The sequence below is a fragment of the Nannobrachium achirus genome (assembly GCF_963921795.1).
Source record: "Nannobrachium achirus genome assembly, chromosome: 16".
In the NCBI taxonomy this organism is placed as follows: Eukaryota; Metazoa; Chordata; class Actinopteri; order Myctophiformes; family Myctophidae; genus Nannobrachium; species Nannobrachium achirus.
The window spans coordinates 52,198,154-52,225,032 of NC_137823.1; the positions used below are offsets into that span (position 1 = coordinate 52,198,154).

A 26,879-nucleotide genomic window follows, 5' to 3' on the forward strand; every position below is an offset into this window, starting at 1 on the left:
GGTGGCCAACAAATATTCAACCCAGTTTCGCGTTAATGACCCGAATTATTTGAAATAAGATTAAAATAAGATTATAGACGTTTTTATTTAGCTTTCGTTGTATATATAGTGCAATATGTTCGATAATGGTGAGAACATAATAGCACTTTTTGTCGTGGCTGCCGCTGCAAAAACGCAGGGTTACGTTTTCACTTTACGCACTGGCGATGTGGACAAAAACTACATATCCCAGAATTCTTACCTAAAAAAACAAAACCGACAAGCCAGGACCCCGGAACAAGTTCAACAAACCTAAACAAGGCAACAACTGGCGCCGGAATCTTTCATGCCTCAATCTTTACGGTTTTGGTGGTTTTGGAGGGAATTTATTGTAAAACGAGGTGCTTTGTTGAACCTTAGTTATTCGGGACATGTCACATGGTAGGCAGGTAGTGGTGCTGTCTTTCCATGTTTGATAACAACCACTACATGCTAGTCAGTTAGCTAAACGGCTACATTCCACATTACCAAACACAAGCACCTGCCACGTCTCTCCTGTTGATCAACAACAACATGGATGCAGATTTTATCCTCGCCCTGCAGCTGCAGGAGCAGTTCGACATCGAATATGAGTCGGCCTCTCCCTTGCCGTGGTCCCAAAGTGATTCAAGTCAAAGTAACGTGAGTAATAATAAACCCAACTGACATGGTGAGCTTGAATGAATTGAGGAAAATAAGGGACCCCGATTTAAACAAGCCCAAAAGCTTCTTGTGGTCTTTATTTTTTTAGTTACCTTGTATTCAGTTAACTGTAGTACTGTCCTGTACCTTTCCCTTAGCTCTGGTCCATAGCGTTAGTGGAGTTGAACTCCACTAACGCTATGGACCAGAGCTACCTTTCCCTATGCAAACCTATAATCAAGTATTCAATCAATCAATGTTGAAACTGCAAGGTAACGAAGTACAATGTTGTTATTTGTACTTTACTTGAGTATTTCCAAATTTCAGTACTTTTACTTCCACTGCAACTCTGAAGAAAATATTGTGCTTTTACTCCAGTACGTTTATTTGAAATGTTTAGTTACTGTGAGTGTGAGCCTGTACTAGTTATTTTGCAGATATAAATGGTTATATTATAAAACATCCATTTTAGCCATATTTTATACCTGGGCTATTTGAAAATAGCCCATATATAAGCTCGTTGTGAGCTTGTAGATCTGCTATTTTCAAAACTTTTGTACTTTTACTTTTGGTACTTTTAAGTATATTTTGATGCCAATACTTTTGTACTTTTACTCAAGTACATTTTGAATACCAGACTTTTACTTGTAACAGAGTATACTCTACACTGCAGTGATGATACTTTTACTTACGTAAGTAAAAAAAAGTGAATACTTTTCCCACCACAGAAACCCACCGTGGAGCCAGGAGGTGGTGGTCGCGGTCCCAGCAGTGTCCCTGTGCCCCGCTCCTCGTCACACGCACACCCAGAGAGGCCCATGTCTGTGGTGGATGAGTCGTGGGAGCTGCTGGACCCGAGCCCCGACGTCCGAGCCATGTTCCTGACCTTCAACGACCGCTTCTTCTGGGGGAAACTCAGCGGGGTCGAGGTCAAATGGAGCCCGAGAATGACACTGTAAGTCAGGGGGGGTTTTCAGACTGGTTCATGACGACACGGACCCCCATATTTACTTTAATAATGAGACCATGATGGACCTCCATTTCAAATATTTGTTTCACGAGACCCTGAAATGATGATGACATATTTGATGTGTTTTGGTTTAAATTAAATAGTCTGAAGCCCTTTGCACACAGGCGCGTTTATCCGCACGGATAAAACGGACAATTTAATTTTTTTAAAAGAAAACACTGATTCTCTACGACCTCATGCACACAGGATCCGAATTAGCCGTGCGACGAGTGGCTGCGGCTGTGCGTTTTTTTTCTCAAACGAACCCAGTTCGATTCGTGCGTCTTGTCGCATGCGGAAAAAACTCATCACTCCTTTTATGACTCTTTTTGGGATCCGCAGCGCCGATTCCGCACAGCATTGCACAGACACCAAATCGAATGCGTTTTATTCATGCAGCAAACGAAAAAAACACAACTGTCCTGCATGTGTGCAAAGGGCTTGAATGTCATATTTGTGCATGAGAAAAAGATTCATGACTTTGAAACATGTTAACACGCTATTTTATTGTTGTAATATAATCAAGTGCGTTGAGTTATTGTTAAATTAAACTTCTTCTCATCTGGCTGGGGAGTGGGGAGTCTGGGGACCCCTGGGACATCCTCAAGGATCCAAGCCCAAGCATAAGTTGCCATACCAACCCTTGAGGCCTTGACAGCCCATTCATTGAAACTGAAAAGTCCTATCTGATTGTGTTAAACAATGTTAAAGTTAAACTCAACAACAATATTGTAGCTGTAGGGATAGCTTGGGTTATTCTCTTTGTATCTGTGACCAATAAATGTGATCAAATGAATCCCTAAGGGGTCCATTACAGGTCTATTTGGTCACACATATTTTGTACACAAAGGAAGCGGCTATTAGATACATTAATAACATTAGGGAATTACTTCAAAGTACAGTGGTATAAATGATACTAACTAATAGCCTACTGATTTGCCCCTCCAGGTGTGCAGGTGTGTGTTCTTATGAAGGTCGTGGTGGACTGTGTTCCATCAGACTCAGTGCGCCCCTGCTGAAGCTCCGACCCAGACGGGACCTGGTGGAGGTAAACACTGATACACTCTATTCAAGTATAAAAATAAAAATAAAGATTCACCTCAAGGACTCCCAAATTGATGCATACAACCACCCAATTGCTGCCAGGGACCCCCATAACAGATTAGTTGGAGTTAGATTAGATCGTGGGTCTTCAACAGGGTGTCCGTGACCACTATAGGCGCTATCATAGTACAGTCTGGGGTGATAAGCCATCACCACGGTGTAGTCTTTTAAAGTCAGAGAACTGCAACATTACATCATTCGCCACGATGAAGGGCTATCACCACGAACCCCGGCATCTCTCCCCTTCGCCCTTTTCACTGATTGATCAGTGTGCCCCCTGGTTTCAGAGGCACAGAGGCATCATAGTCACGGTGATAGGACTTCACCGTGACTATGATGGCCTCCACTTGTTATCTCATTTTTACGTGAAAACTTATCACCTAAAAGTTGAGGTGATCACCCTTCACCTCGGACTATGATAAAGCCTTGGTGTGATTGGAACTTCCCCCCAAAAATGTCAATCAATTGATTGACTTATCAAGTCTGACTAATGGCTATGCATAGATAAGGGAAATGTTATGTTATTAATTGTATACCGATTACGATTAATATTGTATTCAACACTTCCTCCAGACCCTCCTCCATGAAATGATCCACGCACTGCTGTTTGTGACAGCAAACAATCGAGACAGAGATGGCCATGGACCTGAATTCTGTAAACACATGGACAGAATAAACAAGGACCAAGGAACCAAAATCTCTGTAAGTCATTCCATATCTGCAATACAAACACAGACTTGAACCTCTTCCCCAGATCTTTCTCACTATGCAGATGTAGATTTCAGATTTCAACTGACTTACCCAGCTCTGACATCAGAGACCCTCTCCTGGAGACCCATATATGGAGCTAACCGAAATATCCAAGTCTGACATCATTGACCCTATCCTTGGGCATGACCGACATCGGGGCTCCATATATGGATATGACTGACGCACAGTGACATCATCGTGATGACACCAGCACTGTGCCTGAACCTTCTCCCTCTAATGCCAACTGGCATCTCGGTTTAATTCCTACTTGTTCACCATCACAGCAGGTCTTGACTCAGGTGGGAAATTGTCTTCTCTCCATTTCTGTCTTTCTCTGGCTAACCCTCTTCTCTCATGTTTCACTCCATTCCCACCGCCCGGCAGATATACCACACCTTCAATGATGAGGTTGATGCTTACCGGACGCACTGGTGGCGGTGTGACGGGCCCTGCCAGAACCGCAAGCCCTACCTTGGCTACGTGAAAAGGTCCATGAACCGTGCGCCATCTGCTTTGGACAACTGGTGGGAGGACCACCGACGCAGCTGCGGAGGAACCTACATAAAGGTGAAGGAGCCAGAGGGATACAAGTCAAAGAAGAACGGCAAAGAACTGGCAGCAGTGGCAGGCGGTAACAATGACAAGAAGACCCCCGAGATGCAAGCTCCAGGAAAGAGCAAGAGCTCCAAACCAACCCCAGGTGATAGCAGTAGTTAATGGACCGTACTGGCGCTCTGGCATGTATACGCTTTTGACTGTGACTCACGTTATATTTCACATTACTCCTGTGTGCTGAGTGCTGACCACTTTCCAGGAAATATTTTGGAGAACATTCAACCTTCAGGTTCCTTACCAGCTCCCAGTCCAGGTTGTCCTTGACTCGGACAACCAGTCTAGTAGGGCAGGAGAGAGGGGTCTACCAGCACCCCTATGACATGTTTTCGAAACCTGTTTTTTTTGGGCCGTTATGATGTCTAGTTATGATTTCTGCTTGTTGCCGTCGCCAACTAATACCCCATGGGGTTCATTTTTAACCTTTTCTCACAACTATTCCCGATCTGAACCATACAATGGTCATAACAGAAAATGCCATAACGCTTGATGTAAACAACCTACAGGGACAAATGAACACACTTTTCTATATGATTTTGACCCAGGGAATTCATTAAAGTGGTTATTTTTAACATGTATGCACATCTTGACCCTATTTCAGGACAGAAACGGTGAAAAATAACCCAAAAATGTTCAAAACACGTCTATACTTCTCTTTGTACAGATAAATTAAGGTGTATTCTTTTGATACCACAGGTTTTTTAGGACCCTTATGATGTCTAGTTATGATTTCTGCTTGTTGCCGTGGTCAACTAATGTCCCATGGGGTTAATTTTTAACCTTTTCTCACATATCCCCAATTAGTGTGGGGATTTAGGGGAGCAAATGCTAATTTCGTGCAATTTTGACTTAAAGCGCGAAATTTTGCACAGATGTAGCCCAGGGCTTGCTCTAATGATTTAGCTAGGGCGCCCGAGTCTGCGACCTTCGGGGTCGCCACAGCGGTCAAATCAAGTTGGGCTTCCATTGACTTTCTATACAGGAGGAAAATACCCAGAAAAAGATTTTTTTTCTGGGTATTTAAGGAGGATCTGAGGGGTCTAACTAGGGGTTTGTCATGATGCTGAATCCATTGCAGGCATTTGTTTTGCACAAAAAACATTCAGTGGGCTAGAAATGGCCTCAGAAAACAATACACGTATGGGTGAGTATTCATGTTAGTCGGAGGCCTTAGGGTTTTTTTTTCTTGTGCTAATCAGTCTAAAAGTTCAAAATTTTGCACAGATGTAGCTCAGGGCATGTTCTAATGATTTAGCTAGGGCGCCCGAGTCTGCGACCTTCGGGGTCGCCACAGCACCCACACAACTCTGAAAAGTGATGACTCATCACTTTTCATCACTAAAGTCGATGGGAGCCCAACTTGATTTGGCCGCTGTGGCAACCCCGAATGTCGCAGAGTCGGGCGCCCTAGTTAAATCATTAGAGCATGCCCTGAGCTACATCTGTGCAAAATCTTGAACTTTTAGACTGATTAGCACGAGAAAAAAAAACCCTAAGGCCTCCGACTAACATGAATACTCACCCATACGTGTATTGTTTTCTAAGGCCATTTCTAGCCCACTGAATGTTTTTTGTGCAAAACAAATGCCTGCAATGGATTCAGCATCATGACAAACCCCTAGTTAGACCCCTCAGATCCTCCTTAAATACCCAGAAAAAAAATCTTTTTCTGGGTATTTTCCTCCTGTATAGAAAGTCAATGGAAGCCCAACTTGATTTGACCGCTGTGGAGACCCCGAAGGTCGCAGACTCGGGCGCCCTAGCTAAATCATTAGAGCAAGCCCTGGGCTACATCTGTGCAAAATTCCGCGCTTTAAGTCAAAATTGCACGAATTTAGCATTTGCTCCCCTAAATCCCCACACTAATTGGGGATATGTGAGAAAAGGTTAAAAATGAACCCCATGCGACATTAGTTGACCACGGCAACAAGCAGAAATCATAACTAGACATCATAAGGGTCCTAAAAAACCTGTGGTATCAAAAGAATACACCTTAATTCATCTGTACAAAGAGAAGTATAGACGTGTTTTGAACATTTTTGGGTTATTCTTCGCCGTTTCTGTCCTGAAATAGTCAAGATGTGCTTAAATGTAATAAATAACCACTTTAATGAATTCCCTGGGTCAAAATCATATAGAAAAGTGTGTTCATTTGTCCCTGTAGGTTGTTTACATCAAGCGTTATGGCATTTTCTGTTATGACCATTGTATGGTTCAGATTGGGAATAGTTGTGAGAAAAGGTTAAAAATGAACCCCATGGGGTATTAGTTGGCGACGGCAACAAGCAGAAATCATAACTAGACATCATAACGGTCCAAAAAAAACAGGTTTTGAAAACATGTCATTGGGGTGCTGGTAGACCCCTCTCTCCTGCCCTACTAGTCCCTTTGAGTAGTATTTTATACTTTGTTTACAATCCGCGTTGAAAAAAGGATTTCTGTGGATCTCAAAAGACGAGTAGATACACTGGCAGTAAAGGAGATAAAATATTACTTAATACCTGGCAGTTTATGTGTCACTGTTAAACACATGAACCATATAATCCGTATTCTGGGCATATCATAATAGATACATTCTGTGAAAATAGGCAAACATTCAGTGAAAATGGCATAGAATGTAGATGGACTTTTTTCTGCAAAGGGATTTGGGGTAGAGGTAAAAGTGGTTAAGCACTAGTTTTACTTACTAGTTCGTGCTTGAATGTTTTAAAATCATTAGCCTGATATTTTATCAACATATTCTTTCGACTGCACTGCAAGATTATGGAATTATGAAAACAAAAACCTTTTTTGGTGTATCTAAACTCTTATCAGTCAATCAAGTTCAGTTAGATTTACCATTGTGCCCCCATTTGATAGCTGGATATTTAGAATACAATTGCACTCCAGTTGATATTTAATATCCTGCTTCCCCATTCTGTCAGCTAAAATACCCAATAGAGCAAAAAGCTATTGTAAATGGTATACATAATCTAGCATGGATATACGGTATGACCAGTGACCACCAATGTGCCCAAAACCAATCAGGTACGCACATGAAATACTCCCTGCAGGAATATGCCATTATAAAGAATTATATGAATAAGTAGTTCACCGTTTAAAATGTAAAATGCAACAGGTAATTTTTGTATTCATTATTTTCTCCCTCTCTCTTCTCAGGTTCTGGCTTACAGGACATCCGGGGTTTTATTCCTTTCAGTGGGAAAGGACTCCTCCTTGGAGGGAATTCTTCCAGCCCCTCGACTTCAACTGCATCGTCCTCAGGGGACCAAATGCCCAAAAGACCTCTCCAAAGCCCCGCCTTCTCCCCGAAGAAGCCCCTCTTCTCCCCTTCATCCCAGACCAACGCCCTCCCCTCCCTTCGGGGTAGCCCGGTCAAAGGCAGCCTCGCTACCTCACCCTGGAACAGGACGGGTCCATCTACGGTACAGGGGCCACCTAAAAAGAGGTCCGTCGGCAACACCAGATATTTCACAAACGTCAAAGGCTCGCCAGTTAAAATCGCCAATCCCGTTAGCCGTGGAACGAGGACCGGTATCCCCCCCGGCATCAGAGGAGACCCGGCGCAGACAACAAAGGGTTCCATAAAAGACCTCTTCAACAGCAGAAGCCTTAAGACAAGTTCTCCCTCAGCCACGGTCTCAAGGCCACCAGATGAGACTACAGGAGCAGTGCCATCATGTAGCAGGAATTCCTCCTCCGCTGTTTCTGAAAGTAGCCTTTCCACTGCCATCGCTACTACAGTTAAGCCCAGCTTTAACACGATCAAAAAAGAAGACTTCAATCAACCATCTGTGTTTCCAACGGCGTCCAACCCCAGCCTCGCAAAACCAACGAAGCCTAGCTTTATCACGATCAAAAAAGAAGAGACCAATCACCCATCTGTTTTTCCAACGGCATCCAACCCCAGCTTCGCTAAACCTAACCATTCCCAGCATTCTGGACATGCTAATCACAACAGCATTGCTGGAGCTGGAGCATCCAGGAAGAGACCATTGAATGACTCGCCAGACCTCGTCAGCTTCCTCCGGGAGGCGCTAGGCAGCGAGTCCCCAACATCTCCAACTTCTCCAGAAGTGAAAAGGTCACGGGTCAGCCCCTCCGCTCATGCCTCTTCTGCAGCGGTAGCCGAAATGTCCTCCTCACAGGCCAGGCAGGCGACAACCTCCTCTACCTTCACCAACTCCTCCTCCTCTGCCTTCTCTTCCTCCAATCCTTCTATCCCTTCAACCTCTGCCGGAGCTGCCTCTTCTTCCTTCCCTTTCTCCAGTCCTTCTATCCCTTCAACCTCTGGACTGCATGCTGGAGCTGCTTCCTCTTCCTCGGCCTCCGTCAGCTGTCCTGTGTGCCAAGTGAAGGTCCAACAGTCCAAGATAAATGAACATCTTGATTCCTGTCTGTCCGTATCGTGGTAGCACTACTAAGACAAACTCAGTTATTTGAGAACCTGACCTCCGAGGAAGACCATGAAAATGTCCAGGGACGTTTTGGCTGCTAATTCTTGCACTTAAAAAGCAAATGTTTTCTTTTTGCTCACATACTTTTATTTTTTAATTATGTCAGTTCTGATTTGTAAAAATAAAAAAAGAAGAAATGGCGTGTAGAGACAGATGTACCGTACAGTATTCAGATTTCACCAGCTCTACAAAGGTTCCATGTTTAAACTCAGGTTGAATAAGATATGGACAGACTGGATTCAGTTTCTCTGATTTCAACGTGTCATGGTCGCTATCCGACACAACAGGCAGATTATAGATCTGCTGTCTTTGGAGACAGTGACTGACCTCTCTCTGGTGACCTGCTGGTATCGCATTTCACGCTCGACAGTCAGCAAGTGTGCCCTGCTGCCCAGGCCTTAAAATTCACACTCGGTTCTGCAGTCAAGTTCTGCAAGGGTGTTTGGATTGTAATTTGTCTCAACAGTGAGATTTTTTCATGTTCTTTTTAAGTTTGAATCCGGTTGGATTTTTACCAGTTCAAAGATATTTTGCTATATTGAAAGGTTTTACTGAATATTTGAGTTGTTTTCACACTAATATATTATATATCTGTTGAAGAATAAAATGTTTTTTGTGTTCCACCTCTGCCTATATCATTTTTTTGAGTCACTGAGGTTCAATAATGTCACAATAGTGATAATTCAGTTGACTGAAATAATCGCATAATTCACAAACATATGGACCATAATGCCCTCCAATGCTTAGATGCGTCTGTCTGAATAGATTCATTTCACTCTCCCCAAGAGCATGGTTGGTTGGAGCTCTGAGGAGTGCAGTCTATTGATTTCACAACCACAAAGCACACAGGGGAGCTTAGATTATAGGTGAATTAAAATAATGGTTATTTCAAGTGTTTTGGTTGCTGAACTGTAGAGAGAATGGGCCAGGGGTGCACGTTTGTTTTCGTCTCGCTCCACAAAGAGATGTTTTTCCTCTCCGGTGGTTTTCTTTGGAGGACAAAACTGCAATGATGTTGCAAGGGGAGGAGGCGACCGCAGGGAATAGTAGCTGGACAGAGGTCTGGGACAGGGAGGAGACGGTAAGGACAGCTAGGGTGTCAATAGAGATGACGAGGGCAGATAGAGGGAAGGGGCGGCTGGGAGGAGAGGAAACTAAATATGTTAACCACTTGAGCCCTATTTTAAAGAATCATGCAAATAGCCAATCTGCAAGATTGTAGATTGTCTATTTTCACTATTTTGGAAATGCTTTGAACATTTTTCGCCTGTAATGACGTGCTGACTAATAATGACCCGCCCAAAAAGGGACGCCAGGTTTCGCAGTCACAACAGGCATCAAATTAACATGATAGATATCCACTAAACATGCCGGAATGAACCAGATATTTAGCAGAAGGGAAGCGAGTGGCATGCATTCGAGTGATGTGTGGAGGCAGGCATTGATAGGTATAAGATGACAACAAAAGATGTGGATGTCTGGGCCAAGAGAGGGAGGAGGCCGGAGCAGAGGGTAGGGCAGGGCTCTTCAACAGGGGGTCCGGGACCCCTAGGGGGTCCTCAGAGTTACTACAGGGTTTCCTACAAATCTTCCAATCCTTTTTATATTAACAACTTGAACCCTAGTGTCCATATTCAGAGAACTGTAGCCAAAAATAGCAGATTCTCGGCAAAGAGGTTTGGTGTAGAGGTGAAAAAGAGCACACAAATTGACACATTGAGCACCCAAATTGATATGAATCCCAAATACACTGATGATTGTGCTGTCAAACGATGAAACTATATGGAATCTATGAAAAGGTTGTGGGGGTCCCTGCTTCATCTCTCTCTCTCAACTTGGCCTGAAAACATTAAAGACCCCTGGGTTAGGGACTGAACGGCAGCAGGGGTGGGGGAGGGCTGTACAATGGGACAGCTGCCTGCCACAGTACCACAACCTGCTGGGCAGTCTTGACCCAGGCTGGGGGGTCAGGGACAAAGAATGTCTGGCGTTTCCCCCGAAGAATGTCAGATCACACATCCGTCCTCATTATAATAAGCCGCACCCACCCGCAGCACACTCCCATACAAGCACATCCTTCCTGAGGCTCAATTTTGGTTGTTGTGGTGAGGTGGCCTGGAGTGGCCGTTCCATAGTGGAAAACCCCCAGGTTCAAGACCCCTGCTGCAGGCTCTTTGTCTTGTCAAAGTGTCCTTGTCAATGTGCCCCCCCTCTCCCCCAACACACCTATTTATGCATTGTACAGTATACCAACCACTATCAATGTGTGAGCCATATTACAGTATGTTATATCTTTTCATCTGGGATAAACTGCTTGTGACAACTGCGCATGACATCATGCATCATATAAGTTATGAGGGAACGCCTTGAGTGGCAAAAAACTACTTTCTGGCCTTGACAGCCCATACATCCCAAAAGAAAAGTCCTATCCGATTGCATTAAACAATGTTAAACTCACTTTGCCACTTGCTTTGCCATTCACTTTATGCATGCGCATACCCTCTATAGCAGGGTTCCCCAATAGGCGGCCCGTGGGCCATTTGCGGCCCGCGGGGGGCCCCCACCAACCCCAGAAATAATGGTGCTATAAGAGCAGCAACAACACTAGTATCGTCGTTGTCAGGTGGAAACCTCGTATTTCCAAATTTGTATGTTCTTACGCAAAGTAAAGCCCTGCTTCATCATACATGGCCGTCGCACAAAAGTAGTTTTTTTGTAGATCGGCTGTTTTCACTATAGTTTAAATCATTTTTAAAATGATAAATGCGAAACAAACGGTTGTGGACATACAAGATTTTCACCCGACAACAACGATATCTGAACTGTCGCTGGAGTAGCGGGAACACCACCGTCGCCCCCTACAATGTTGTGGCCCTCGGCTTGGTTCCCTAGACATAATTTCGGCCCTTGGGGAAAACTAATTGGGGAACCCTGCTCTATAGCCACAACATACTAATGTACTGTACATCCTGTATGTCCAGTAGGTCCTGTCAAGTGTTAAATGTGTTTTTACTGACTTGTCAGCACCACCAGAGGCCAAATAAAGTGTTTATGATTCTTATCCCTGAGGTCCTGGCCGCTCTCTCATTGTGCTGAGGAATGGATAATAGTGTCGACCAAAATGCCAAAATGTTTCCTGCCTTGGATGCGGAGAGGAAGCCCTCTTCCTCTGCGTCCCCTCACTGGAGGCCACCGAGCAGAGGAAAGGCCTGCCAGCAACAGCTGCTACTCACCCTGACCGCTCCCTTCCTGACCTGACCGGCACGTTGACACACTATAGAACCCCTGACAAACAGGGGTGTCGCACCAATTTCTGGGCCCTGGGACTGGGTACAAGGATTCACTGCGGGCCCCCCCCCATGAATGTTCTTCATAGGGGGAAGGGGTTTAACCCATTTAGACTGCATTATTTTGTGCTTTAACTATTGAAAAATAGCAGATATAAAAGCTCACAGCGCAGCACCGAGTGCCACGCTGCGAGCTTGTAGATCTGCTAGTATTTTTCAAAAACTATTTTTGAAAAACCTATGTTTCTATGTCAGTGGTGCTCAAAACCTTTTCATGTGAAGGACCCCCATATGTATTTGGCCACTGCCATCTCAAAACATTTAGTTCCACTCCCCAGAAGCAAAATTTGAGTTACAAATGTTCGCTTAAAAATATATTAAAAGATGTTCACCACTTTTCAAAAATAGCAGATCTAGATCTGCTATTTTTCAATAGCTAAAGTATAAAATAATGAAGGCCCCTCCACCTTGGGCCCTAGTAACTCAGTCCCACTTTTCCCCCCCTTGTGACGCCCCTGACCCTGACACCTCTCTCTCTCTCTCTCTCTCTCTCTCTCTCTCTCTCTCTCTCTCTCTCATTCTGGTCCATTGTATCCGTCCAACAGTGACACATGCCAGACAATGTCCAAGTTCAATGGAATGTCATTATTGTAAAGGCCATGATGTCAGACAGGACGTAGCACATGGACACTGTGTAACTTTAGACGTATATATCCCTCTGATTTACATTTTGTACAGTGGTTGATTGTATTAATTGATCACTCACATCCACATTAAAAAAACATTTTAGGATTGTGAAAATAGCCATCTACAAGCTCACAAGTCGTCGTGATGCGACACACTGTGAGCTTGTAGATCTGCTATTGTTACGTGCAACACTCTTGTATGATGAATACGAAATATCATAAAAAGTTGAAATATGGAGATACGCTGTTTCTGCCTGCCTGATTGATTGATTGAAGACTTTATTAGAAGTTTGCATTGGAAAAGGTGCAGTTTCATGACTATACAGTTCACTGGTACCATGTCCACTCAAAGGATACATCAAAAAAGCTTTTGGGTTTGTTTCTTAACTCAACATAACATAGAATGACAGACAAATAGAACACAGTACTATGCAGAAAAAAAAGAAGAAAAAAAAAAATATATATATATATATATTTTTTTAAACACAGCAACGATATGGTGAAACATTCAAATGGCTTTTTTGCTTGGTCGAACATACTGTCTCGTACAATATTAGTTATATTTGATTTATATGAAGCTACTCCATGTATTCAAAGATACAATTAACACTTATTGGCCATAACAGACCATTCATTAGCTGGATTTGAAGTCAGTCACATATTGTGCTTTTTAGGAAGGCAGACAGTTGTGCTGTATATGCCAGATTAACAGAAGCCTGTTATGACTGCGTGTACAGTAACCCCATGGGGGTTTGTACAGTTATCGGTCTAATCCTCTATGCACCCAAAGGACCACAACAGCTGATGGAAATAGCTTATAGGCAGGGTCCCCCCCACCCTCTAAACCCCCTCAAAACAGATTGGTTGTATTCCAACGCTTTTAAACGGTGCAGCTGTTGGCAGTCGCTTGACAGCTAATTGTTTTAACTTAAGTGTGGGATTATATGAGAGACAATTTTCCCCTGAGGATCCAGTCGACAACATTAACCTTGGAGTCCCTATATATTTTGGGCACATTTTTAATAGTTTTCTTTCTTTTTTATAGTTTTTTAAAGATAGAATGCAATGCAACTTAAGCTTATAGAACATTGGCTAAATGTTCAAATTTCTATGACCCAATTTACATGAATGTATTGTCAGTGGAAAACAATTGGTTTAGGGTTGCTTAGATTATTTTAAGTGGACAATGAGAATATAATTATGTACAAGTAGGCCGAAGTGTGTGTGCGTGCGTGTGCGTGCATGTGCGTGCGTGCGTGCGTGCGTGCGTGTGTGTGTGTGTGTGTGTGTGTGTCTGTGTGTGTGTGTGTGTGTGTGTGTGTGTGTGTGTGTGTGTGCGCGTGTGTACAGCACACCACATGTTCTGTTTCTGAGGAGTGTGTGTGTGTGTGTGTGTGGTGCTTTTGTGTCTTTATTTCAAAGTGGTATTGTTGTTGTTATGGGGTTGAAGGCTGTTGGCCCCCAGGGGGTTGGGGGGGGGGGGGCACGGCACGGCCCCATGGTTGGGAGGAAGTGGAGCCCACCATCTGTCCTAGTTTATCCCACCACTATTGTTCCTCAGGCACACTTTTATCATGACCTCTGCAAATATGTCTATATTATGTTCTGGCGTTGAAGGGTGGCATGTTTGTTTCTTCGTAGGCCTGCAGGCGGGACACATACAGTACATTCTCGATACGTTGGTAGGCCCTACTAGGCCGTCTATCTATCTATCTATCTATCTATCTATCTATCTATCTATCTATCTATCTATCTATCTATCTCTGTCTGTCTGTCTGTCTGTCACCATAGTGCGGCCCAGACTGCTGGCCAAGCGGCCCGGGCAATTAGGCTCTAATGTAGCCTGACAGCGTGTTGTGGGCTCGAGTCCCGTTCCCGATGACCTTTGCTGCAGCCTCTACCTGTCTCTCTCTCTCTCTCCCTATGTATTGTCCATCGTCACTTAGTTGAAACTATCAATAAAGGCAGAAAAGCCAAACATGGCTTAAAAGAAAGAAAGAAGGAAACACCATTTGAGAAATAAAGGGGGTCATGCATACGTATGTTCCCTCAGCCCTGTGTTCCCCTAAATCAGGTGTCTTCAATGTTTTCAGCCCAAGGACCCCTTAGTTGAGAGAGAGATGAAGTAAGGACCCCCACAACCTGTTCATAGATTTCAAATAGTTTAATTTTTTTGACAGCACAATCATCAGTGTATTTTGGATTCATGTCAATTTTTACCCTCTACCGCAAAGCTCTTTAACAAAAACAGATGATCTACAAGCTCACAACGCCTAGCGCTTGTAGATCTGCTATTTTTGCCTAAAGTTCTCAGAATATGGACGCTCAAGGTCAAGTGGTTAATATAAAAAATTAGAAAAAAAGTTTCTATCACTCAAAGATTTGGAGGACCCCCTGTAGTAACTCTGGGGGGACCCCCTAGCTAGGGGTCCTGGATCCCCTGTTGAAGACCCCTGCCCTAAATTATTTGACTAGACTAGAAAAACACCACGGTGGGAAATAAAGTTGATTAAAAAAAATCCCCCCCCCCCCTCTCTCTACTCAGCATCCATGTCACAAGTTATGAATAATGCAATAATAATCCCCCAGGCAGGGCAGGGCCGGGCAGACTGGTGGCCCCCCTCCCTGCTTGTCACATGGAGCAGGCAGGGAGACGCCCAGCCAGCCAGTCCTGTGTTAAAAGGACAGGAAGTGGATCGCAGGCAGCTCAGCTCAGCAACGTGAAACTGGCGAATATAGGACTTCCGGTGTAGGAGCTGGCGAATATAAGACCTTCAAAATAAGATGTCAGTAATTAATATTTGTAAAGACCGTACATTTATTTAAAATGATACATTTACGATGTGTGTATTTTTAAATTGCTTATACTGGTGTACTTCAAAGTGCCCTAACAAGTTTTTACCGATTTAAATTGGCTATTGATCCCCAGTAAATGGGTACTTAGCCCATTTTCCATACAACTTCTGATCATGCACAATGTGATAATTGCCACAATTAGCACCTTCTGCCAGTGGTGTAAAGTAACTAAGTAGGCCTACATACTTAAGTATGTAGGCCTACTTAAGTGCAATTTTGAAGTATTTGTATTTTTACTCCACAACAAATTATTTTTAAACTTGAGTTACTAGTTACTTTGCAGCTGTTTTATTGCAATACACACATTAACAACTTAGCCCTATTTAAAACCTAGGTTATTTGAAAATAGCAGATCTACAAGCTCACAATGTGTCGCATCGTGACATGTTGTGAGCTTGTAGGTCTGCTATTTTTTACTTTTACTTTTGGTATAAAGTATATTTAAGTATAGTAAAGTGTATATAAGTATATTTTGATGCCAATACTTTCATACTTTTACTCAATTTCATTTTGAATTCCAGACTAGATTATCTGGATATCATGTTAATATCTGTGCATGTCTACCTCTAGGCCAGGTTGCTATGTAAAATTAATGTAAGCAAATAAAGTGATAAAACAACAACAAAATATGCTCCAGATAATAATGGTGGATTGTGCAGGTGAGATACAATACCAGTAATAAATGCGTCTATTATTTAACAACATGATATACAAAAAGTCCCATTTTCAGACTCTAGAATATGACTCCCAGGCAGTGAGACTGTGTTGGCTGGACGGGAGGCGGCTCTTTGCGTCGGCACTTTGAACACACGCACACGTTCGGGGAGACCTCCTCTATCACACCAGACTCTCCGCTAAGCGGGAGAGGTGTAAAATATATTTCTGTTGGCTTTCCAGTGCAGCCACCTCCTCAAAAAAGTGACATTTTCAGACATTTTCAAAATCTAGTTGGCGCTGGAGAGCAGACGGCTCGCTGCGTCGGCACTTTGAACACACGCACGTGTTCGGGGAGACCTCCTCTATCACACCACACTCTCCGCTAAGCGGGAGAGGTGTAAAATATATTTCTGTTGGCTTTCCAGTGCAGCCACCTCCTCAAAAAAGTGACATTTTCAGACATTTTCAAAATCTAGTTGGCGCTGGAGAGCAGACGGCTCGCTGCGTCGGCACTTTGAACACACGCACGCGTTCGGGGAGACCTCCTCTATCACACCAGACTCTCCGCTAAGCGGGAGAGGTGTAAAATATATTTCTGTTGGCTTTCCAGTGCAGCCACCTCCTCAAAAAAGTGACATTTTCAGACATTTTCAAACTCTAGTTGGCGCTGGAGAGCAGGCGGCTCGCTGCGTCGGCACTTTGAACACACGCACACGTTCGGGGAGACCTCTTCTATCACACCACACTCTCCGCTAAGCAGGAGAGGTGTAAAATCTATTTCTGTTGGCTTTCCAGTGCAGCCACCTGCTAAAAAAAGTGAAGTTTTAAGACATTTTCAAACTCTAGTTGGCGCTGGAGAGCAGACGGCTCGCTGCGTCGGCACTTTGAACACACGCACGCGTTCGGGGAACACTTGGCCTTTGGTGTTGTCCATTGTTTGAGGGCACAAAGGCCAAATGCCAGGGCAGGAAGGCCATCAAATAAAACGCAATTTTAGTCCATTGAAAGAATTATGTTGAATTTAAGGGTTAGGGATGATAACCTAATCTGCAGTGAAATAGATAAATTCTGGTATGTACAACCTGATCAATGCTCAGCCCTGCCACCAATCAAAGTCACTGGATTGGTTTAAAGATGGGGTACGGGAGCTAAGATTTCATAATCTCAACAAAAGACAATACATGACAAGAAAGGGACACAGGTGTCTACTGATGAGAAAGTTTTACAGTCAGCTGGGGCATTTAGGCCACTGTGGCCTCACTGAAAATGGGAAATTGAAAATGTCTGAAAATGTCAATTTTTTGAGCAGGTGGCTGCACTGGAAAGCCAACAGAAATAGATTTTACACCTCTCCCGCTTAGCGGAGAGTGTGGTGTGATAGAGGAGATCTCCCCGAACGCGTGCGTGTGTTCAAAGTGCAGACGCAGCGAGCCGTCTGCTCTCCAGCGCCAACTAGAGTTTGAAAATGTCTTAAAACTTCACTTTTTTTAGCAGGTGGCTGCACTGGAAAGCCAACAGAAATTGATTTTACACCTCTCCTGCTTAGCGGAGAGTGTGGTGTGATAGAGGAGGTCTCCCCGAACGCGTGCGCGTGTTCAAAGTGCCGACGCAGCGAGCCGTCTGCTCTCCAGCGCCAACTAGAGTTTGGAAATGTCTGAAAATGTCACTTTTTGGAGCGAGTGGCTGCACTGGAAAGCCAACAGAAATTGATTTTACACCTCTCCTGCTTAGCGGAGAGTGTGGTGTGATAGAGGAGGTCTCCCCGAACGCGTGCGTGTGTTCAAAGTGCAGACGCAGCGAGCCGCCTGCTCTCCAGCGCCAACTAGAGTTTGAAAATGTCTGAAAATGTCACTTTTTGGAGCAAGTGGCTGCACTGGAAAGCCAACAGAAATTGATTTTACACCTCTCCCGCTTAGCGGAGAGTGTGGTTTGATAGAGGAGGTCTCCCCGAACGCGTGCGTGTGTTCAAAGTGCCGACGCAGCGAGCCATCTGCTCTCCAGCGCCAACTAGAGTATGAAAATGTCTGAAAATTACACTTTTTGGAGCAAGTGGCTGCACTGGAAAGCCAACAGAAATTGATTTTACACCTCTCCTGCTTAGCGGAGAGTGTGGTGTGATAGAGGAGGTCTCCCCGAACGCGTGCGTGTGTTCAAAGTGCCGACGCAGCGAGCCGTCTGCTCTCCAGCGCCAACTAGAGTTTGGAAATGTCTGAAAATGTCACTTTTTGGAGCGAGTGGCTGCACTGGAAAGCCAACAGAAATTGATTTCACACCTCTCCTGCTTAGCGGAGAGTGTGGTTTGATAGAGGAGGTCTCCCCGAACGCGTGTGTGTGTTCAAAGTGCCGACGCAGCGAGCCATCTGCTCTCCAGCGCCAACTAGAGTATGAAAATGTCTGAAAATTACACTTTTTGGAGCAAGTGGCTGCACTGGAAAGCCAACAGAAATTGATTTTACACCTCTCCCGCTTAGCGGAGAGTGTGGTGTGATAGAGGAGGTCTCCCCGAACGCGTGCGTGTGTTCAAAGTGCTGACGCAGCGAGCCGTCTGCTCTCCAGCGCCAACTAGAGTTTGGAAATGTCTGAAAATGTCACTTTTTGGAGCGAGTGGCTGCACTGGAAAGCCAACAGAAATTGATTTTACACCTCTCCTGCTTAGCGGAGAGTGTGGTGTGATAGAGGAGGTCTCCCCGAACGCGTGCGTGTGTTCAAAGTGCAGACGCAGCGAGCCGCCTGCTCTCCAGCGCCAACTAGAGTTTGAAAATGTCTGAAAATGTCACTTTTTGGAGCAAGTGGCTGCACTGGAAAGCCAACAGAAATTGATTTTACACCTCTCCTGCTTAGCGGAGAGTGTGGTTTGATAGAGGAGGTCTCCCCGAACGCGTGTGTGTGTTCAAAGTGCCGACGCAGCGAGCCATCTGCTCTCCAGCGCCAACTAGAGTATGAAAATGTCTGAAAATTACACTTTTTGGAGCAAGTGGCTGCACTGGAAAGCCAACAGAAATTGATTTTACACCTCTCCTGCTTAGCGGAGAGTGTGGTGTGATAGAGGAGGTCTCCCCGAACGCGTGCGTGTGTTCAAAGTACCGACGCAGCGAGCCGTCTGCTCTCCAGCGCCAACTAGAGTTTGGAAATGTCTGAAAATGTCACTTTTTGGAGCGAGTGGCTGTACTGGAAAGCCAACAGAAATTGATTTTACACCTCTCCCGCTTAGCGGAGAGTGTGGTGTGATAGAGGAGGTCTCCCCGAACGCGTGCGTGTGTTCAAAGTGCTGACGCAAAGGGCCGTCTACTGTCCAGAGTCCAATTTGTAAAGGCCATGCACTCCAGTGAACAGCATTTATCCATTTATAATTGTTTTATGTTATTAAAACTTTTTTTTTTTAACTCAGAAACATAATTAACATTGTGTATGTTCGTGTAAATGCTTAATCTATATTTGGAATGTGCATATATTGGGAGAATTTATCGTTTTTCAAAAAATTTCAATTGGCTGAGGGGTACTCTTATTCTGAAGAAATATCCTTATATTCGCCAGCTTATATTCGCCAGTTTCACAGAACCGCTCAGCTCCACACAGAACAGATTACTGCCGTGGCTCTCTAGTCTACTAGTAGTCTCTCCCAGTCCCCACATATTAACTAAAAGCGATCCATTGTCGTTCTCGGCTGTTTGGATCAACAAGACGTGGTGGAAGACGCGTTCGTTTTATCGTAGAAGCTGAAGTTCTCGTCGGTATATCTCGTGTATCTTTTTGTTTTAGCAAACGATGAACGGTAAATCTACGAACGGCACGTCGGGCGGCGGCATGTTGGCCTGCATCGACGGTCTCCCCCCGCTGCCCAAGAGCCTGAGCGGCTTGCTCAACTCGAGCGGCGGCTCCTGGAGGGACATGGAGCGAATGTACGTGAAGAAGACCATGATCCAGGACGACCTGAGCCGAGGCAGGAACAACCAGGACAGCCTGCTGGCCAGCAAGCCGGCCAACCTGGACGCGGCGCTGGCGCTCCTCCGGAAAGAAATGGTAAACGTTATGATAATAACATTCAGACGAGACGAGGGTGAAACTGTTTAGCTGGTGGAATGGCTCAAATTAGGCGGAATAATGTTTTCAACCACGGTTGGTCTTTGATCATGGAGCATGTTTTGGTGGCTCGCTAGATCAAAGCCACACGATTATCAGGCCTAAAAACTTAGGTCATATTTTTCCAGCTTTTTATGCTTAAAATATCTCCGCGAAGAAAAGAAAATGCACGAATTGCTTTCAGACGAGAGATATATATTATCTTTAAAGATGGATCCAAGATTTGGCATGGCCTTTTTTATGTTAATTCCCTGACGCTTTTATGTTGTTTAATCCGATCTGTTTTGTTTTGATTACATGGACATCTGTTTATATTTGCTGAAAATATAATATATGGCAATGATCCCTGTTAGTTTTAGCCTTGGCACATTCATGTAAAGGATCATGTTCCTACTTATTTCAAACGGCATATCCCCGAGCCTTGCTACTGGTAATGTTGTAACAGCGTAGCATATCAAATTGTCAGTGGTCTTTGAACCTAGAGCACCCTGACAGAGAGTTGTGTTGCTAATTTTGACTAGTTGCTGTTCTTCTGAACTTCTGATGGCTTGTATTTTTTGTCTTTTGCTTGGAAAACATAGCTGGCAGTTAATATATAGGCTACATTACATCTCCAGCTGTAGTATTGGTTTTCTATCAAAAAAAATCTAGATCCATATAAGCCCGTCATTAATTTACTGTCAGTAATTGTCATGAATGTTGGGTTTCTTTCTGCAGCTGTAGCATTTTCTTCAATTGCCTATGTTTGAATTAGCAGTTAAGATGCACTTGGGAGCATATTAGACTGTTGTCGCATGAATTGAAAGATTCAGTAAAGATGCAAAACAAGTGTGCCGCTTTCTGACACATTTTAACCGTTTTAGGTTTACATGGGCTGTCTTTTGAAGGAAAAACGAGTATAGATTCCTTGCCCAGCCCCAGGCTAAAAATACCTCCTTGGCTAAGCTACAGCCTACCTCACAAGCTGGAAGAGTCTGCATGTACACACACACACACAGTCACACACACAGTCACACACACCATCAGCAATGCACATGCCAGAGAGCTTACACAGGTTACCCACACACACATCCATCAAATCTTAACAAGTCTCAAAAGGATCTGTGGCTTGGGAATGAGGCAAGACAAGCTCTTGGTTGAAATGTGCATCGAGGCTCCCACACACTAATTCTAGTTCTTGAGCTGTAGCTTGCAGTTTTGAAGTATTAAGTCATACAAAGAATAGAATAACTGCCTGTACGTGTTTTTTTTGTTGTCTGCATGCGTCAGCTTGTGGTCAGATAAGCTGATATTGTGGTATTGTCTCCTCACTGCTTTTGTGTGTGTTGGTGGTTGTGATCATCACTAACAGACAATGTTCATAGAGATGACAAATCTTGTGTGTGTGTGTGTCGTTTGTCCGTCATTCCAATATTCACTTCAAATGGCTTGGCTGGCATGACATTTGAAGACCAACTATAACTAATTGTATTGAAGTGCTAAAATAGGGGTCTTCAACAGGGGGTCCGGGACCCGTTGGGGATCCTCAGAGTTACTACAGGCCAGGGGTCCTCCACATTTTCCAATCCTTTTTATATTAACAACTTCAACCCTAGTGTCCATATTCTGAGAACTGTAGCCAAAATAAAATGGCAGATCTAAAAGCTCACAACGCCTCGAGCTGCAAGGCGTTGTGAACTTGTAGATCGATTATTTTCGGCAAAGAGGTTTGATGTAGAGGGGAAAAAGAGCAGACAACGCACAGAGTCTGAGTGAAAGGTCAAGTTAAGTATTGACGGTTCAAGTGGCTAAATATCTGAGAACACACATTGACATGATTCCAAAATACACTGATTGTGCTGTCAAAAGATGACACTATATGGAATCTATGAAAAGGTTGTGGGGGTCCCTGTTTCTTCTCTCTCTCAACTAAGGGGTCCTTGGCCTGAAAACGGTGAAGACTCCTGCGCTAAAAGATTGCACAGTAAAATCCAATCCACACAGAGTGCCAATATCACTTTAACCACCCTCTCTCCCTTCTAGGTGGGCCTGCGGCAGCAGGACATGTCGCTGCTGTGTCAGCTGTGGTCCCTCCACGAGTCCATCCAGGAGTACAAGGGCAGCTGCCACGACCTGAGCGCCGCCTCCAGCGCCGACGGGGCCTACGGCATGCTGGAGAACGGCTACTTCGACGAGGACGACGAGTACTACCAGGAGGCGGGGCCGACCACGCCCAGCGGAGAGCAGCCCGACGAGGAGGAGGAGGAGGACGGGACGTCCGCCAAGAACGGCAGCAACGGCAGCAGCAGCAACGACAGCAGCTGGCTGCAGGACTCCTTTCACGTCACCATCTGAGGCCTCTCGTTGCCCCCTGCCGCGGTCCGGAAAAAGGTGGAAGCAACCTCCGGCACGTTGGGGACAGTGTTTCTCAAACTTTTACATTTCAAGGTCTCCCCTTAACTCGTAACAGTGTACAAATGGAACCAAATGGACCCGTCTGGATCCATTTGGTTCTAATTGTACGCTGTCAGAGTTACAGACTTGTATGGGTCCTTTTAGACCCCTCTAAGGGAACCCACAAGTCCCTGGAATCAACTTTGAGAACCACCTGCATTGGGAGATTAAAGACTGCGTTCACTCTGAGAAACTTCCACTCTCTGAGTGTGTGTTTGTGTGTGTGATGACCATTATGGCCAGGAACAGGAGTGTGTGTGTGTGCCGTGGTATCCAGTTACCACAGTCGGGTTACAGAAGTGTAACGGACCAATTTTCGGCGAAACTTTCACTCCTCAGGTGAAAACGGACCCCCTGCCTGCTTGTGTTGCAGAATTACCTGCTACTTTTGTAATTTGTTTTGCAGCGTGACCAGCAGAGTATGACTCTTGAGTGATGGTGGGGTTTTTTATGGGGTCATTATCACCCTCACGAAACACTCAGGAGTTTGAGACGTTTTGTCCTAAGACGAAAGACGCCCCAAGACTTGTTACACCCTAAATGAGGCAATACCTTTTTTTACATAACCAGCTCTGCTGCCCCTTGTATGCAGAGGTTTTTTGCTAGCTAATCACCTCTTCTTTTTGTTTTGGCAGAACTTTTTACATATAAAGATATAAATGGATTATTTATTATATAATATAATGTTTCCTCTTTGTTTTCATATTAATCCTCCGCAGACGTTTTAAGAGTTTGTATCACAACCCGAGTTGGGCAAGCACATATCCCCAGCTCTTACGTGGTCGCTGTTGTGTTTACAGGGTTGACATCTCCTAGACTGGGACTTAAGGAAATGAAAGAATGGGATTCTTGAATTCTGTTTATCAGTGTTAATGGATGGGGGTGACGGTTCTCTACAAGAGCTGGAATTGTGATCGATGTGACTGTATGCGAGTGGGATACACAACCCAAGCCTAAAAAGAGAAGTCTTCATTGGAAGGAAGATGATATAGACCAGCTGAAATCACCGGATAAAATGTAAAAAATGTATGAAAACATGAGATGATGTCTGTGTACACGTGAGTGGACATATAACTTTTTTTTTTTAGCCTTTAGCTGGAGCAGACATTTGTTATGAAAATGTGAAGTGTTCCAAAAATGCTGGAAATGGTTTGAAAAAGAAAAAAAGAAGCCCAATGTACTCGGCTGCAGAAAATGTGCTTCGTTCAACCTCTTTGCTTGAAGCTCTTGTAGTCCAACCCTTGTAGCTATTACCAACTGAATACAGGGTACTTTTCTTTTTTTTCCTATAAATTTCAGCAGTATGTTTACTATGCTATACTCTACTGTATATACAACTATTAATGGGATCCAATCTCACTATAACACATGCTCTGCAGCATCCAGCCTACGGTATGTGTGTGAACTATACGTGTACTACATGGGCGTTAGGCCTGCCTGAGGTGTTTGAGAGATGTTTCACAAGTATAATGTATATTCCTGGCAATGTATGTCATGCCTGCCAAGTTGAGGGGCAGTTTCAGTCTGTGGAGCTTTTTCATTTAGAGTTGGTTTCTCATCACAGACCCGATTGTAGGCGATGCTACAAAGCAAGTTTGAAACCATTGGAGCTTACCCTCATATGCACTGTTTATAAAATGTTATAAAAGAGCAAAAATACTAAGTCTGGCCTTTGTATGCCATCTCTGTGGCCCTCTTTGTTTGCCTAGTAGAATATTTGGTTGAAACCGCACACAAAAGAACCCACAATGGGAGCATTACTTAAGGTGGGTATTTTTAATCTCCATTGTCCAGTGCTATGAGTTTACACCTGGCCCAAACCTTTGGATGTCCAAATACAACTTGCTTTTTGACGCTTACAGTATGTGATCTGTCTGTGCCGTCTTCCATGATCTCTCAACTCACTGTAGCAAGCTCACAGCAGTCTAGCCTGTAGCAGTTACTCTCCACAACACACTGCACAACTGCTTCTCTAAATTATTGGGAGCCATATATTATACCATGGGACTTCATTCATAAATTGTGCTTTGACTAAATTGAGATTATAATTTTGTCGACTTGAAAATGAGTTCTGTCACTACCTAGACATTGGATAAAGATGAATCCAAAGCGATTTGAAAACCTATCTTGACATGGATGATTTAATAAATCATCACTTTGATTTAAATGTAAAATGTGAGCTTTTTATAAATGAGGCCCCCTGTTCCTCCATATGGCTCTGTAAAATACCCGACGTAATATCAACGTAGTGTAAAAATGTCATGGCTGTATAGCCTTTATACATCCTCTTATTATGTTTGTAGACTGGTTCACAATTTGTGTGCTTGTGGTACACAAACCAAAGAAAGTATAACCGACGCACACTCTGAAATTGTTGTTCGTCAAGAGTAAAATGTACAGAACTGGCTTCTCACAAATTGTACAATTTCAGCTGTTGGATACAACATATTGATTTAAAGAATGTTTAAGGCAATGCATTTACGGGGGGGCGGGGAAGGGGTACAATCTGCATTTGTGAATCTGTGACAAAGGGATTTTGAGACTTGGAACTTAACACTTCATTATATTGCTCTGCTGAAGTGATGCATATGCAGTCAGCTTACCTTTGGGAATCATTTTTGGCTGTATGAGTTAAATGGTAATCAAGACATTACTTTCTGATAACTGTCATACAGACCTCACTGATTTAAAGTCTAATTCCTCTTTTGTCAGTATAAAATACATGTTCATACATTCACATGCCACAAGAAAATGATGGCTAGCGTTCAGTATGGACGACCAAGTCACTTTGTTATCTCAGAAGCCGCCTATATCCATCTCCCAACTTCTCTTCTGGACTCTGAGTAGGCCTAGCAAACAGAAGGTCCTGATGAATCCTGATGAGATTATCTGCAGTACGACCTGATGAATTTACTTGAATGTTTTGTGCAGAATGTTTGGTTTGTAGACTCATATCTAAATGCTCATGATTTTGTATTGTGAGTGAGTGGTCTAGGGCCAAGTCTATTGATTCTGTGCAGTCGATCCAAGTCCTCCATTCTTCCCATACTGCAGCCACAGCCCCCCCCCCCCCCCCCCCCAGTATAAGCCAGCATCCCCCGGACAACAGCTCTGTCCTCATCAGTACAGAGAAAGTAGGACAGGCCTGGACCTGAATGCAAGTGGAAACTTCACATCACCTCTTGTGGATTGACTGAAAATGCCTGGTGTATTTGGTGCCAAGGGTTCAAATTCAGCCTCGATCTGGCACTCAGGCATGGGTTAGAGCAAACAATCAATTCCCTCTGAAAGATCTCGTTCAATATGAATGGGACCACGTCACACAATAAGAAATGCACCCGCAAACAATGACTAGTGCCTTTACAAGCCTTCAGTGTCTGACCTTTTGGACTATTGCTGTTCCAGACCTGAGCAAAAATGAAAAGCAGTCTGAAAATATGTTTGAATTACTTGCTGTGCACTTGAATTCACTTGTAGACACATCAGCAGCGTTAGTGGCAATTGTCGTGTCCGAGCCGAACAATGGCAAGCACTCCTCTGTGGTTTGAACATTTAACGTGTGTTCAGCTCTTTTTGCACGGATCCGTAGCTGTCCTGTGTTCAGTCCTCGACACCTTGTACCGCATACGTTTTAAGTTGGTCTTTAGCTGATGGTGCTCCTTGTACAATAGTGATAGCTACTGTAAGTTTCCTCAGCACAACAAACTGTTCCACAAAAAGGAGCCTTAAATGTATGTTTTCATACCAGCAAATCGTACCAGTATACAAGTATAATTTGTACCATGGTCAAATGAAAGATATGGGTGTTTATAGACCACAACCTAAAGATTCCCTTTTTTACATATAGAATGATGTGCAGTAGTGTGGAAAATTCATTCAACAATTAACTGTTATTGTACCGCTGTGGTTGTCATTTGTTTTATTGGTGCACGGTCAGAAATTGTTTTGATACGTTTTCACCCTTCAGAACGGGTACACTATATTGTGTATCATTATTTTATGCTTTAACTATTGAAAAATAGCAAATGTACAAGATGCGAGCTTGTAGATCTGCTATTTTTGAAAAATCGTGAAAATTATAATTTTGATCCGATTCTATAAGTGTCTTTTGAATCCTTCTAAGATTTTTTTAAAAACCCTGTTTCTATGTCAGCAATTTGGCTCGCCATCGTCAAAGAAAAGGTCCTTTTCACTTAAATGGAGCTCAGTTAGTCTGTTCTTGAGAGACTACTATGTCAGTGGTTCTCAAACCTTTTCATGTGAAGGACCCCCAAAATGATATGTATTT

At 43.9% G+C, this 26,879-nt stretch overlaps 3 protein-coding genes across 3 annotated transcripts in view; 2 read left to right on the plus strand and 1 right to left on the minus strand.

The window, feature by feature from the left end:
* Positions 1 to 26,879, minus strand: part of cUnh1orf198 (chromosome Un C1orf198 homolog) — a 387,053-nt gene that overhangs the window by 224,018 nt on the left and 136,156 nt on the right. The window lies entirely within an intron of this gene.
* On the plus strand, positions 351 to 9,090 carry sprtn (SprT-like N-terminal domain). Its single transcript, XM_080745196.1, has 6 exons — positions 351 to 660; positions 1,389 to 1,615; positions 2,618 to 2,717; positions 3,347 to 3,475; positions 3,908 to 4,223; positions 7,295 to 9,090. The coding sequence occupies exons 1-6, from the start codon at positions 553 to 555 to the stop codon at positions 8,548 to 8,550; spliced, it is 2,136 nt and encodes a 711-aa protein (XP_080601322.1). The 5' UTR covers positions 351 to 552; the 3' UTR covers positions 8,551 to 9,090.
* Positions 19,679 to 24,817, plus strand: fam89a (family with sequence similarity 89 member A). The gene is made up of 2 exons (XM_080744366.1): positions 19,679 to 20,098; positions 22,181 to 24,817. The coding sequence occupies exons 1-2, from the start codon at positions 19,844 to 19,846 to the stop codon at positions 22,490 to 22,492; spliced, it is 567 nt and encodes a 188-aa protein (XP_080600492.1). The 5' UTR covers positions 19,679 to 19,843; the 3' UTR covers positions 22,493 to 24,817.

Bases quoted from the DNA above. Each gene is read 5' to 3' on its own strand.
- sprtn (XM_080745196.1), top strand. From the start codon at position 553: ATGGATGCAGATTTTATCCTCGCCCTGCAGCTGCAGGAGCAGTTCGAC. The intron at 1,616-2,617 runs GTAAGTCAGGGG...TTGCCCCTCCAG, and splicing joins TGGAGCCCGAGAATGACACT to GTGTGCAGGTGTGTGTTCTT. The intron at 3,476-3,907 runs GTAAGTCATTCC...ACCGCCCGGCAG, and splicing joins ACCAAGGAACCAAAATCTCT to ATATACCACACCTTCAATGA.
- fam89a (XM_080744366.1), top strand. From the start codon at position 19,844: ATGAACGGTAAATCTACGAACGGCACGTCGGGCGGCGGCATGTTGGCC. The intron at 20,099-22,180 runs GTAAACGTTATG...TCTCCCTTCTAG, and splicing joins CGCTCCTCCGGAAAGAAATG to GTGGGCCTGCGGCAGCAGGA.